Raw genomic sequence first — 15707 nt, forward strand, 5'->3', positions numbered from 1 at the left:
CCAACTAACTCCAGGGAGGGACATTCCCTTTGTTTGCTTGTGTAAGCTTTTGTAAAACTGCATTCCTCCCTCTTAAGTAAAGATGCACTTTCCTTACTGTATACAGTGATGTGTATACCGTAAGAATAAAATATCATCAGTTAATTCATGACATACATGAATATTCAAATCCGATTTCATTCGTTTTTACTTAGACTAATTATTTTAGACTAATTATTTCATTGTACACAGCACTCAGTGGTTAAATAGAATTGAATACATTATGGCATTAGTAAATACACGTGTCGCTTTGTGATGACAGTAACCAAAAAATGCACACATAATAGATCTACTCAAAGTCTACAAGATTCTATTCGTCTCTCAGAGGTCACCAACTTCCACAGTCAAAGCACCACCAAAAACAGCACCACACAAATTAAACGGTAAATGTCAATACCACTGTTTTCACAGACGAACGGTAGCTACATGTACTACAAGATTCTATCCTTTTGGTGAACAAAGCTTAACTAACCAATGCTAATCGCCAAACTATGGATAAATGTGCAGTTATAGAACCGGTCAGTGTGGCAGCACTTATAGACTCTACTGCTGTGCACCAATGTACAAACACAGTACTGTATGGTAAATGCTGCCGCACTGGTTCTCCAGTGCCGAGCTCCAGGCATTCTACTGGTCTACATTCAACCACAATGTGGTCCCTTCCAGACTTGCCAGCTATTGTTCTCTCTCTCTCTCTGTGTGTGTGTGTGTGTGTGTGTGTGTGTGTGTGTGTGTGTGTGTGTGTGTGTGTGTGTGTGTGTGTGTGTGTGTGTGTGTGTGTGTGTGTGTGTGTGTGTGCGCGCGATGTGTAAATGTGTAGCCATGACCTCTGCCCAGCAAAAAAAGAGGAATGCAGGCATGCTGGCGTGGGAGTGAGCTTGCTTTCTGCTCTAGTCCCTTTCCTCAACTGTAACGTGATGTGTGTCCACCCCCCCCCCCCCCCTTCTGCATTCATTTGACCATATTATTCACACATCAGCATTCTTGCTCTTACATCATACTCTGTGGCCAGGACGGGTGTGAAAGTCCTGAGTATGATATAAGCAAATGATTTTGGGGACGACGACCTTAATGTGCATCATTGTTTTCTCACTCAACAGTAAACAAACCAACATAAAGTTTAAGTGTATGGAGGGTATATGCACATTTCTAAAGTGGACTTTTTAATACCTCTAAAATGACAAATTAAACATTGGCCAAATTGTCAAATATTAGAGGCAGAAATTGTGAAAAAGCAAGGTGTTGTGAGCATGTAGATCTTCTATTTTCACAATAGAACCGTGTTAGACAAAATGTAAATCCTCAACTCTTAGTGCTCGTCAGGGTGGGAGGGGGGGGTCCCCAGTTAAAATATTATTTTGGGGGTCGCGGCCTGAAAAGGTTGAGAACCACTGTTATAACAGACTGGCATGGATCAACTTCATTCCAAAGATATATAGACTTTCGCAAATTAAAATGAAAAGTGGTTTTCATTCCTTTTTGAAACACAACACTCCATGTTCAGGAGGACAACTAGAAGTACATAAAGATGATGCAGAAAGCCTCAGTCAAAAAAAAAAAAAAAAAAAAAAAACATTAACAGAAATGTAGAGACAACCGACATGACATACATTACCGGTATTAGCTTGACAATTACTTATTGCATCAAGGGCTAAAGAATAAATTAGGCTTTAACAACTTTCAACCTGGTGTCCCTATTTTGGGCAAGTCATATACATAATGACACCTATTTTATGGGCAATGTCGACGAAAACAAATACCACAATATCTTTGACCGAAATATTGATATTTAGGGGGTTAACCAATTGCCGAAGACAACACCCATTCCAGAAACGGCTGCAGTAGGAAGGGCTTTCAGACTGAATAATGGAGTGAAACTAAATGAAAGTTCAGGCATGTACACCAGTAAGACACCGCACATGTACACCAGTAAGACACCACACATGTACACCAGTAAGACACCACACATGTACACCAGTAAGACACCGCACATGTACACCAGTAAGACACCACACATGTACACCAGTAAGACACCACACATGTACACCAGTAAGACACCACACATGTACACCAGTAAGACACCGCACATGTACACCAGTAAGACACCGCACATGTACACCAGTAAGACACCGCACATGTACACCAGTAAGACACCGCACATGTACACCAGTAAGACACCACACATGTACACCAGTAAGACACCACACATGTACACCAGTAAGACACCGCACATGTACACCAGTAAGACACCGCACATGTACACCAGTAAGACACCACACATGTACACCAGTAAGACACCACACATGTACACCAGTAAGACACCGCACATGTACACCAGTAAGACACCGCACATGTACACCAGTAAGACACCACACATGTACACCAGTAAGACACCACACATGTACACCAGTAAGACACCACACATGTACACCAGTAAGACACTGCACATGTACACCAGTAAGACACCACACATGTACACCAGTAAGACACCGCACATGGGCACGTGCACATGGGCACACCTGCCCGCGGGCACACCTGCACACATCTGCCTGGGTGACAGCAGACTGCTGGACGAGCGCTGGGGCTTTGGAATGGGAACTTTCCAAAAGTTTCAACTTTCAACTTTGACCAAAAAAAAAATCACAGACCTTGTTGGTTGTTTAAGTTGGCCAAAATGTAGCCATATTTTCCCAAATATGGAGATTACTGACGTCTGACATCATAGATGTTTGATGTCAGACTACATGAGACAGACACGATATGTCCATATATGGGCGGGCATTCCCAGATATGGGCTTAATATTGATGACATCAGGGATCTCCATATACTGTATGGGCATAAAAGGGCCAAGGACGGAATTAATTTGCAACATCATTGTGGTGTCAGAACAGGTCATCTATGTCCTTCCGCTGAGCTGGGATGAGGTGTTGCGCACTGTGACTGACACACACGCACGCACAGGATCTGCATTATAAATGCGTCCTATGGTCACAACAATGAGATAAAAAACCAACAAGAAAATCATACAGTAAGTAATGCCTGCCTCATATAATAACTATGCAATGTGGGTAAAGGGAAGGAAAATATTGGCACAGTCAGGTAAGTTCAGAAGATTACATCACTTTAGCGTAATTAAGCTTTTTACAATATTGATATAATGGGATATAATTGTCTCTGAAGTCAGTGCGACCAGGCAGGCAGGATGGATGGATGGATGGATGGATGGATGGATGGAAGGAGATGGAGGAGACAGAGATGAAGGGGGAGGAAGACTGAACAGAACAGATGGTGGGACTGTCAGGGGTGTCGCACCAAATGGGTCTGGGCCCTGGGTGCAAGGATTCACTCACATTTTGTACTTCTATGTCAGTGGTGCTCAAAAATTTTCATGCGAAGGAATGTATTTGGCCACAGACCCCCATCTCAAAATATTAGTTCCAGGGACCCCCCAGAAGCAAAATTTGAGTTACAAATGTTCGCTTCAAAAAAAGACATATATTCAAAGATTTGCACACATTTTCATGACTTTTCAAAAAAATAGCAGCGCTGTGAGCTTGTTTATCTGCTATCTGCTGTTTATAGCTAAATAACTATAAAGCCCCTCCACCTTGGGCCCTAGTAACTCAGTCCCACTTCCCCCCCCCCCCCTCCCTTGTGACGCCCCTGGGGACTGTGCCATCATGGTGGCGGATCAAGCAGAAGGGGACGAGAAAGGGGGAGGACAAGAGGACCCTTTCAATGTGCGCTAGCCGCTAGGTCACATGGCCGACCATCTCTCTCTCTCTGTTTCTCTCTCTCCCATCAGTATAGAATGTATCCTCAGTCTTGTCATCCGTGCGCTCAAGTAACAACTCTCTTCTTGTTCTATTGATTATACCCCGCTCACCGTTTTGTAATTACACATATCAATTCCCTTGAATTGATTTTGTCGCAGTTACCAAGGCTCCCATCTGCTGAAGGCAATACTACACATGTGCATTATCTTCAAACGTTGCAGATCTATTTAAAATAAAATTGTTCTCTCATTTTATATTTTGTCTTTTGAAAAACAAATCAATAGATAAAAGAAATAGATTAAAGAGATAGTTTACCCCACAAAATCGATTACTATCCCCATGACTTCATGGATATTGTTTAGTTTTTGTCGCATTCCTAATAAGTCAATAATTTGATGACCAGCAGTGGCTCCCTATGGAGACACAAAGAGCCTCGATGATTTGCTTAGGAATGTGACAAAATAAATAAAAAAATATCCAGGAACTCAAGTCTCCATGGGGTTTGATTGATTGATTGATTGAAGACTTTATTAGAAGAAGTTCGCATAGGAAAAAGTACAGTTTCATGACGGTACAGTTCACTGGTACAAGGTCTACTAAAAGGAGATCCTAGAAAAGACTACGCTTATTTCCATAGGAAACCATTTAAGTATCTCATATAACATTGAATGACAGACGGATAGAACACAGTACTATGCAGTAGATATAGTCAGGAAAAAAGGGGGAAACAATTAAAGAAAAAAAAACAAAAACATCATACAGTAGGTAAATACAAAGAGGGGTCAGGGGAGGGTAGGGCTGGGTTGTTTGTTTTTACCAGTTGCGAATGGCTGCTGCCTGTAAGTGGTTTTTCAGGCGATTTTAAAGGATGCTAGTGATCCAAACTCCTTTAATGCCTTCGGTAAGGCGTTCCAAAATGTTCTGGTATACAGAAGAGCAGAAGAACGAGTTTGACCCTTTCTTTGAGGTGACTCTGGGTTGAACGTGATCTGTGGCGCTGCCTCTGGTGTTGTAATTATGGACATCCTTAACCTTTATAAAGTATTTTGCATGGTACATGGTATCTTAGTGGTGTAGTGTATCTTGTACACCAGGCCCATTGCAAGTTGCTGTACTCTGTCATCTACTCTGAGCCACCCCACTCTTAACTGGTGAGTAGCGGTGAGGTGAGTCTGGTAGGGAAGTTTAAGCAGGACCCTAATTAGTTAGCCTAATTAGGCTGTTTGGAGCTTAGTTTTTAGGGCTGGTGGGGCATTGACGTGAAAACGGTTGAAAACCACTGCTCCAAGCCCCTCCCCTTACCATGCTGGATGATGCCGTGTTCCAGTAGCCTTCGCCCCAGATGCTCCGCCTCCTCCCGCGTCGCCATCTCGCCCTCCTGAATGAGCCAATCGATGAACTCCGAAGCCACCACGGTCCGCTCAAAGGCCACGCCCTCCTCCTCCCTGGTCTGCGATAGGCTGTTCTCTGTGTTCATCAGCCTATGAGGAGAAAGCAGACGAGACACATTCTCACATTAGGTGAAAATGACGATTCTACAAATGCCTTCTAAATCAGTGGTTCTCAAACTTTCTCGTAAATGAAAATTATTTAACACTTTAAAATATGCTCAAAGATAGCAGATGTACAAGCTTGCAGCGTGGCACGAGGCGAGGCGCTACGAGCTTGTACATCTGCTGTTTTTGAATAACCAACGCAGAAAAGAACAGATGCTTTCCCGGTTTTAATGGTTTTAAGCAGTGGTTCTCAAGCTTTTTCACGTCAAGGACCCCCAAATCTATATACATTTGGGGCCGCGGACCCCCATCTGAAAATAGTGTGTACCAAGAAACCTCACACAAGGTTTGTGTTTCAAAAAATATTCAAACATTTTCATCAGCAAGCACTTGAAGATAACATAATCAATGTTGAGAGTGAACAACTGTGTTCATGACATCCCAGAGTGTATTTGCAAGTCAACATCCTTTTGATATTTCCTCCAGTTGCTTGTGGACTCAGGGGGTTTTGTCAGAGCTTACTAAATGAGCCATGTCACAGTACCGGATAAACATTAAGCTACAAAATGACTTAGACACGTTTGACTGGATGTGACTGTGTAATTAAGTTAATGAAACATTTGCAGCCCACGCATTTCATTCACACACAGCAGACTAAATTATGACTTTTTTTTTGGGTCACCTACATTTTTTTCACCAACGAAAACTAAATAAAAACTAAGCTATGATGACTAAAACTAAAGCTAAATACACTTATAATTTTGTCAACAAATAAAAACTAGACTTAAGAGTCATTCCCACCGGGCAGGATAAAGATAAAAAATATTGTTCTCAACTGAAGTGGATGGGAGTGGATGGTAGTGTCCAGTGTGGACGCTAACATCCACTTAAATTGAGAACAATATTTTGTATCTTTATCTTGCGTGGGAATGACCCTTAAAATGTTAGGGAGGGTCCGGAGGGACTAGTGGAAAAGAGATCCAGTAGAACTAAAAGACAAGTCATTGTATGCTTGGTTGTGTGCAGGTGTCACTCTTCGAGAATAGCCACTCTACAAGCTCACGTGTCACAGCACGACACGTAGCTCAGCTCACGTGTCACAGCACGACACACAGCTGAGTATAAATCAAGGCATTTAGTCGACTAAATCAACTGTAGATTTAGTTGACTAAAATTGATAAAGACTGAATAAAACTGGTACTTAAAATGTTGCAGTCAAAATCAACACTTCAATTCTCAAGAGTGTCTGTCCAGTCTGCCAAACAGGGACCATATGAAGCCAGGTCACTAGAACACAGCTGGGTGGCATTAGATATCGCATCCATACGCGTGCACGCACGCACGCACGCACACAAACACACAAACACACACACACACACACACACACACACACACACACACACACACACACACACACACACACACACACCCTTGAAATGAACTGACACCACCGCTCAGTTCACACTGGTGTGATTTTTTAAATGCTGACCCTGGGAGCTGTGCTCCAAGAATTCGTATGGACCTGTGCATTGTCAATAAAGTATATTCTGTTCTATTCTGTTCTATTCTATTCTATAAGTCGATCTTGAAATAAGCAGACGCTAGCGTGTACATGTCCAAAACATAAAACAATGAGCCCTACTTGAGCAAGTTCAAGCTTGTACTGTCAAGGATGTACTGTAACAGTTATTAAGGCTGTGGCACATGTCTATATCCTCATGGCTGCTTTCCATCAGCAGAGCCAATGGCTCTAATAACATCTGTCAGGACTGAATGAACACATACAGTATTGTTAATACACAAGAGGCAATGTCGCAATGTATTTTACAAGTATTGTGGGCATATATTGAGTGATTAATTTGACTGAAATCCGTAATCATCAATCAGTCCAAGACAATACTAGCATATTTGTCACTGTCGGGCAGAAACCACGTATCTCCAAGTTTCAAATGTGTAAGTTTTTTTGTAAAGTAAAGCACTGCTTCATCATACAAGACTGTCGCACAAAGGTAGTGAAAACAGCAGATCTACAAGCACACAATGCCTCGCGGTGCGAGGCGTTGTGTGCTTGTAGATTGGCTGTTTTCACTATCTTAAATCATTTTAAAATCATGAATACAAAACGGTTTTGGACATACAAGGTTTCCACCCGACAACAACGATATTTGAATCACATCACATTTTGCCAGGTTCTGTTCTGTGCACAGTAACTCGTTTTGTGATGAGAGAATACATTTCACATTTGGGGTGCAAAGTTAAGCAAGTAAGCCGTTCCAAACAAAATATCTTGTTCAATCTTTCATACACTCTCAGAGTATAATTAACCGGCTTCTGCAGTGTATCAAAAGCTCCATCTGGGTTGACATTAAGCCTGGTCTGTTTTGTCAGTCTCTGCTCTGTGTCTATGTCTTATCAGCGATTAAACTCAGTGGACCGTACGTTGCCCTTCAGGGCTGTAGACATTTACCCCTCACATGGCTTGGTATCAGTGTTTGGCAATGGAAAGTCTCTAGCAGGTTATTCAATTGACCAAGACAGTAAATATGGCTCCCCATAGTTTAAGTAAAGGTCAATGGATAATGGGCTTAGAACAAAACACGGTAGTCTTGTGTAGTTCTGTACAGTAAATATGGCCTTCTGCTGTCCTATTTAATCTTGATTGACGATGATGGCCCTGTGATTCAAATCCTTGCTTCACACACATCATAACATAAGCCTCCTTTGTATGGCTTGACGAATGTTCCAGAACTCAAAACAGGTGCAGCTGACAGACAGTATGTAGACACTTCCAAGTCAGTACACTTATATATGGTACACTTATATATGGCTCCTCCATACCTCCAAAACCTGATCAACCCCTACACCCCCACCCGTTCACTTAGATCAGCCAACACAGGGATGCTGACAGAACCCTCGCTAAAAACTCCAGGGCAAAAATCCACTCGTCCGAGACAGTTTGCCCTCCTGGCCCCAAAGTTGTAGAATAAACTCCCTGTCGCACTTAGAACATCGGACTCACTCGCTAGCTTTCGCCGTGGACTGAATACTCACCTTTTCAGACTCCACCTAAACCCTTAGCACTACTGTAACACTCAATTACCATACATGAAGCTAGTTAGCATTTGTTTTTAGGTTTTTTAGAACCTTTTTTTTCTTGACTGATTATATTGTTTTCTAGATGTATATTCATTTGCATTTGTTATATTGCTGTTGATGTACTGACATATTATCTTGTTTATTATAGTGATGTATTACCTGCTTATTGTAAGTCGCTTTGGATTAAAAGCGTCTGCTAAATGCCTAAACTGTAATCTGTAAACTGTAAACTTATACAGTACCTGGTATACTATTAACTAATGCATGCAGTTCTATTGAGAACTAAAATATAAGTGCATTAAAAACTGTAAAACATGGCTGTATTAGCAAGCAGCACTATGTACATGCAGTAGTTCTATTAGGCTAGTTGTAAGAACTAAATAGTATACATAGTTGTACTGACTATAATACATAGTATTAAAAACTATAGAACACTGTTGTATATTAAAAACAAAAACATTGTTGGATCAAGAACTTCGAGATGCAGGTGCGCCTCCTCTGACTGCTTCATTGGCTGTTGGTGCTCATGTGAGAAAATAAGGGGCTAAAATATTGCATTTCTATCATTTGCAGTGCTGCTATTGTCATCGGGTTGTATTAAAAATGATTATTCATATTGTATTAAGAACTATTGCATTAGTTGCATTAATAATAACTAAATATATTTTATAGATTCTTCCCCAAAAAAGGATCATGAGACACAACATTATTTTGTTGCAAGCCTACTTCTATTGGGAACCCGGCCACACATGCTACAATTCGTCTACAAAGGGCTGGGGGAAAGAATTATAGACAGCTTTTAATAACTAGAAAAATATTGTTCCTTCGAAACAATTGTGGGCTCGCTTCAAGCCGGAAAACAATGGCTATAAAAGCACAAAATGTCAAGATCGCAGGCAGTGCTCTCTTTGACGTTACTGACGTCAAAGATTGGTCCATTTTGTTCCAAAAATGTGTTGTGCAAAAGTTGACCCGCTGGTGGCGCTATAACAGGCCAATGTGAGAAGGTTGGTATCTGTTCCTTGACCTATTGGGAATGTGCTTGCAAGATTTCACGCACATCCCAGGCTGTGTTCATGATTTGAGGTGTTTTTGGCTTTGGACACTTTATCGCTGCTTGCAGCTATATTTATTATTATTATTTTATAATTTTTTTGTGTGCACTTCATAGGCATGTTAGATAAAGGTCCTTAGATTGCGTGTAGAATGTTTCATGCAAATTGCCAAAAAAATCCTAGAATAAAAACGGGTTTAAGCGTTTTACAAACTGCTCAAAATTATATAGCGCCCCCCTTTGGCCATTTGGGGTAAGATTGGTTTCAGTGATATTTGAACTAACCCTCTACACTATTTTGTCATGAAAATGTGACTTTGCTTGTATGTTTTAGAGGCAGAAGAATAATTTGCATAAAAATGCAATATTGTTTGAATTATTTAAAAAAGCATGTTTCAATGTTAAAGAAATCCGATCTGACAGATCTTTAGATATCGGTCCAAAGTTCATGTAAAAAAATGTTTTGTGCACGTGACGCGAAAATTCCAGAATAAAAGCGGGTTTACGCGTTTTACAAACTGCTCAAAGTGGCGGAAAATCGAAGGGCGGAGCTTACTTAACAACGACACAGATGTCTTCCGCTTGAGTCAAAGCACGCGTGTAACAAGTTGCATGTCTTCAAACGAAACGAGTCATGACTTATGCCCGTTTGAAGTTTGAATTTTCAAACGCTTCGTATAGCGCCCCCCTTTGGCCGATTGGAATAAAATTGGTTTCAGTGATACTTTGACTAACCCTCCACATCTTTGCCAAATGCCATGAACGTGTAACTTTGCATGCATGATTTAGAGGCAGAAGAATAATTTGCATAAAACCGCAATATTTATTGAATTATTAAAAAATCATTATTTAACGTACAAACTTCTCACCACATAGCCTGTGTAGATATAGGTTCAAAGTTCATGTGAAAAAAGTTTTGTGCACTTGACGCGAAAATCCCAGGAGGAGATAGATTTTTACTGTTTTTCATATAATTCCGAATTGTGGGAGACCTAAAGGTCAGAGGTCAAAAGTTAGAGGGTAAAAGTTGTTCGGCATGAGGAGACGCATAAGTGTATACAGGTTTCATGACTGTATGTATAACACAGCATGAGCTATACCTGTTCAAAGATCGCACTTTCGAAGGCTTCCTACAGCGCCACCATTTGGCCGATTGCTGTAAAAAGTAATAGCACACTTCCCCACTGTAAGCTGAACACATTGATATTTTTATTTTCATTTTCTCACTAAGTATGTAGGAGTAGAAAGGAACCGAAAATCCCGTCTACTTACTAGATAAATAAATAAATAAATAATGACAACATCTAAAGTGTGCTCGCCTGTTACAGGCGAGCCCACAATTAAAAGAATCCTGTGATCAAGTGTACACACAGCACATACCCAGGAGTGCTGAAGTCTTTCAGACATGTAAAAGTAAAATAAAGCAAATATGGTTGTAATGTACTGTATTTTCTTCCAATCTAAATAATAAAATAAATACCAAAAAAGAAATTCCTAAAACAAATATTTAAGAAGTAGTGAAACTAGCCGATCTATAAGCTCGGTCCCGAGCAAACGTCTAATTCCACTTTTGGGTCTGGAGCTACAGTCTACAGTGAGTGTAATATCTCATATTTTTATACTGAGCCTAATTGAGAGAGTGTAAGAGAGGAGACTGTATTCTGAGAAAATTGCACTTTGATGTGAACAAAATGATCTCCAAGAATAGCAAACACAGGATGATAATCATTATCTAGAGAAAGGGGAAAACAAAAACAAAACCCCTGGCTTAGAATCAAGCAATTAAATATAGTTCAGTCCTTCGCTGTGCAAAATGAAGGCCAAATGTATCCATATAAACGAATAAACAAAAGAATGTAGGGTTGAAATCAAAGATCAAACGTCTGATCAGGGAAAAGACATGACTATACCTCATCCAAATTATCCAACCTATGCATTCCAAGCCATTTCCATAGCCAGGAGACTATCTCCTGTTTCCGTAGCGTGAGGCAACTTGAAGTACAAGTACACTACACCCCTATGAGTATGGACATGACACTAGTATGTCATACTTACTCCCAGTACAGCCCTAGATGTGGAGTGCCAAGCAGGGAGGGTAGTAACATTTTTATAGTCTTTAATATGAGTCAAGCAGTCATTGAACCCCAACCTCCAAGTACCAGGGAAGACACTCTAACTAACCACAATGCCATGCTGTTACAATTCAAAGCATAGCATGTGCAAAACATAAGGTTGAACCCCACCTCGCCCATAGCTCAGCAATTTAATCTATGATGATGAGGCATATTTTCAAACCGGAGTATGTCAACATTAAACTTTATTCGACTTGTTGTTAGGTTCTGGTCACACGCAAAGTTAAGAAGTTATCTACTTTATGCAGCTTACACAAACTACAACAGAATGAATGAATGACACAGAGATAACCTAGTTGGTCAGAGAGAAATGTAAAATATGGTCTAAAGAGAGTTGTTTCTTTAAGCATTTCAGTAAGCAGTTTTAAATTATTATTATCTACACTTTCTAGTCTTACATACTCAGCACTTTCCATCAGTCTTCAGCTGGCACAGAGAAACCTTGTATCTCCATATTTACATTTATACCATTAACCCATTAAGACCCAAGGCTTCTAAATCCTTCTAAAGTTTTTGCAAAACGTATGTTTAATCAGTGGTTCTCAAACCTTTTCATGTCTGTCAAGGACCCCCAAAATGATATGTATGGACGCGGACCCCATGTCCATATGGGGGTTTCAGGGACCCCCAGAAGCAAAGATTTGAGTTACAAAAGTTTGCTTCAAAAATACATATTTAATATTTATATTTAAGATTTGCACAAACTTTCAAGATTTTTCAAAAATAGCAGAGCTTGTATATCTGCTATATTTCAATAGCTAAAGTATAAAATAATTCCAGGTCTTAATGGATTGTTTTTCAAATAATTATGAAAACGGTTTTGGACATACAAGGTTTCCACCTGACAGCAACGCCATATGGAAGCGCTAATCACAAGCAGGCCGGGAAGCTAAGCATTAAGCAGGCATTAACTGTACTCCAGCTGTGTCTAATGCTACAGATACATTCCTTGGTGATGGCCCACTCCCTGCAAAAATAAATATATAGTAAAAAACTAAACCTTCCATACATTTGAATTAACAAGAGGTACAATGGTCTAAAGTCTTGCCACCAAATAAAATGAATATAGCTGCTATTATACTTAATGGCCAGAGCAAATCTCAAATACTAACTCTGATGAAGGTTCATTAACTGCATTAACTTGTTTTCATTACACAAGTTAATATTGCAGCAAGAACATCACTCAGCAACATGTTTTCATTAACTTTTATAGTGCTGGGTCAAGATGAAATACCTTAACCCTAGCGTTCCCATTCCGGCGCAAACAAATAGCAGCTCTACAACCTCAAACTAGTATGTCCTGACACTTTAAGAGCTCGTAGATCAGCTATTTTTGTCTGTGAATATATCTGGTGTAAAAAAAAGTGAAGACCTAGACAAGTATAGACCCCTGGGGTTTAAGTGGTTCTCTGACCAAAACAGCCGCCTTATCTCCCCACGTGGTCTAAATTGGAGCTAGAGGGAGCGCCTAAACGCTACCCTTTTCTTTTTCAATTTGAGGCCTTTTGTGCAATTTACGTTTATTGAGGCTTTATGGAAAGCTAGCTACAGTAAGCGCCACTCTGGAAGTGGAAGGACGGCAGTCTGAATCTGTTGTTTTCATGAGAGAGGCCTAAAAACACACACAGGGCTGGTTAGCAACAAAGTGAGTCACACAAACATACAGAAAGTACACATTCACAGTTGTTTTCTCTCACACGAGCACGCACTCACACACAGCTGAACAACGCTTTCAAATATATTTTGACCTTCAACAGTTCATCATAAAAGGTTGTGAAGCATTGTTCTCTTTGACCAACCTTTGTTGCTAAGAAACGTCTGTAAAAACAAATATAAATTCTCGGTGAGTTTTGTTTATCAGAGTGTGTGTGTGTGTATGTGCGCGCGCGCGCGCGCGCGCGAGTGCATGCACATGTGTGTGTGTGTGTGTGTGTGTGTGTGTGTGTGTGTGACTGACTGACTATAAGTCACCTCATTAATGTATCCGCCGCCCTCATAAGAACAGATCAATTGGTATGGGTTGTGTGTGTACAGTATATGCGTGTGTCGTGTCCTTGCGTGTCATATTTATTCATGGCACAGGAAGGGTCTTTGACATACTGTACAGGAAAGGTCTCTGGTGGTGACGGATGGTTGAAGTGTGGTGTGGTGTGTGCGTGTGTGTATGTAAATAGTTTATGTATACGATATATTTAGATCAAAAGCCATTCCATGCTTTGAGGGACAGCCAAGTACGGATATGACATAAAACAACAAAACATTGGAGTCCTCCACAGACTAAGGTCTAGATCTAGAAAGACACATTCTTGGAATTTCTCAAAGAGGTTACAGAGAAAGACACAACACCAAAGAACTGTCCGTGACGGATTGAAGATGAACAGTGTTCATACAGTAGCCCATTTTATCAGGGTCAATTCCACTTTGTACAAATGTAAAACTTGGATAATGTTTTATATACACACCTTTGTGATGGCCTACTATCTGAATATATAGTTACATCCAAGATAACAAGAGGCACAATAGTCTCAACTCTCAAATGAAAAATATTCATACACTCTAAGTTACAAATGGATAAAAATAGACAAAAGGAAATCTGTGTACTCTTGCACAATGCATCTATATTAGTGTAACCAGTTTTACCTGTTTATTACAGTAACTGTAACAATCACAGTTTTGTACACGTTCTTATTTTTAGGGCAGGAAGCAACCACAACTCTATGGCTTCAATTCAGAAGCACCAGGGCCAACTGTACCGTACTGTACTGTACTGTATGTCTACTGGCAGTTAAGATTACATCTAAACCAATTCAATAAATGCAAGTGTTGACAGAGCTCAACACATGTCAAGAGACAGCAGTATGGGGGATGCTTCTGTCTCATATTGCAGGCAGTGGTGGACACATTACTCAAAATGCTTACTTTTACTTAATGTTTAAGTAAAAGTATCAATACTGCAGTGTAGACTGTTACAAGTAAAAGTTCGGAATTCAAAATGTACTTGAGTAAAAGTACAAAAGTATTGGTATAAAAATGTACTTAAAAGTAAAAAGCACACATTATGCAGAATGTCCTATTTCATATACAAATCGTATAAAATTGTATGCAAATCCATTGAAAACAGCCGATCTACAAGCTCACAATGTGTGGCATCGCAACACATTGTGAACTCGTAGATCAGCTATTTTCAAATAGCCAAGTACGGTTCCTATAGGGCTCAATTGGTTCATGTATGTTTTATAATAATAATAATCAAAATCTATAAAGTAACTATAATGTTCTAAAATAAATGTAGTGGAGTAAGAGTACAACATTTGCCTTTGAGATGTAGTGGAGTAGAAGTAAAAGAACAGAACATTGGAAATACTCCAGTAAGGTAAAAGTACCTCAGATTGTACTTACTTACAGTACTTGAGCAGGAGTATTACAAAGCAACTCTGTGAGATCCAGTACACTTATTTTATACAGTACGTGAGCAACTACTGTACTGTACGAGAGATAGCTGTATAGCTGTGTGTGTGTGTGTGCGCGCGTGCGTGCGTGTGTGTGTGTGTGTGTGTGTGTGTGTGCGTGTGCGTGTGTGCGTGTGCATGTGTCCTGGTTTGCTTATGGTGATTACATAAGCTCACAGCTCTGGTGCTGAGATGACAGATGTCTCCACCTGGACAACGTCTTCCTCTTTCGCAACACTAACCGCCACAAGCGACACAAACACTGTGTGTGTGGGTGTGTGTGTGTGTGTGTGTGTGTGTGTGTGTGTGTGCGTGCGTGCGTGCGTGCGTGCGTGCGTATAAGAGTGCTAAGGAGAGCGAGTTAATAAGTTAATAAAGTTAATACATTGACATACAGTAATGTAAACGGTGAGGTTCTCTCATAAGCCCACCTAGGGTTTCTAGGTTTTGCCGGCACAACATCTATTTGTCACCTTTCCAAGGAAGGAAGTAGTATACTATGCATGTGTACAGTATACAGTACATATATTATTCTGTTATCAGAACAGAAAATAAATCAAAATAAATAAAAGATGTATTTCACAGAGAAGGAGGGAGTTTGTGTGATAGGTAGAACAGCTACAGTATACTAATAGAGGCTTCAAGAATACTGTATTTTTTCTTC

The 15707-nt window shown here is 40.2% G+C and overlaps 1 protein-coding gene across 1 annotated transcript in view; it reads right to left on the minus strand.

The window, feature by feature from the left end:
* Window positions 1-15707, minus strand: part of deptor (DEP domain containing MTOR-interacting protein) — a 61129-nt gene that overhangs the window by 30757 nt on the left and 14665 nt on the right. The window contains exon 5 of the mRNA XM_080753235.1: window positions 5119-5297. Within this exon, the coding sequence (XP_080609361.1) occupies window positions 5119-5297 (179 nt within the window). The remainder of the gene's footprint in view (window positions 1-5118; window positions 5298-15707) is intronic.

Source organism: Nannobrachium achirus (genome assembly GCF_963921795.1).
Source record: "Nannobrachium achirus genome assembly, chromosome: 2".
In the NCBI taxonomy this organism is placed as follows: Eukaryota; Metazoa; Chordata; class Actinopteri; order Myctophiformes; family Myctophidae; genus Nannobrachium; species Nannobrachium achirus.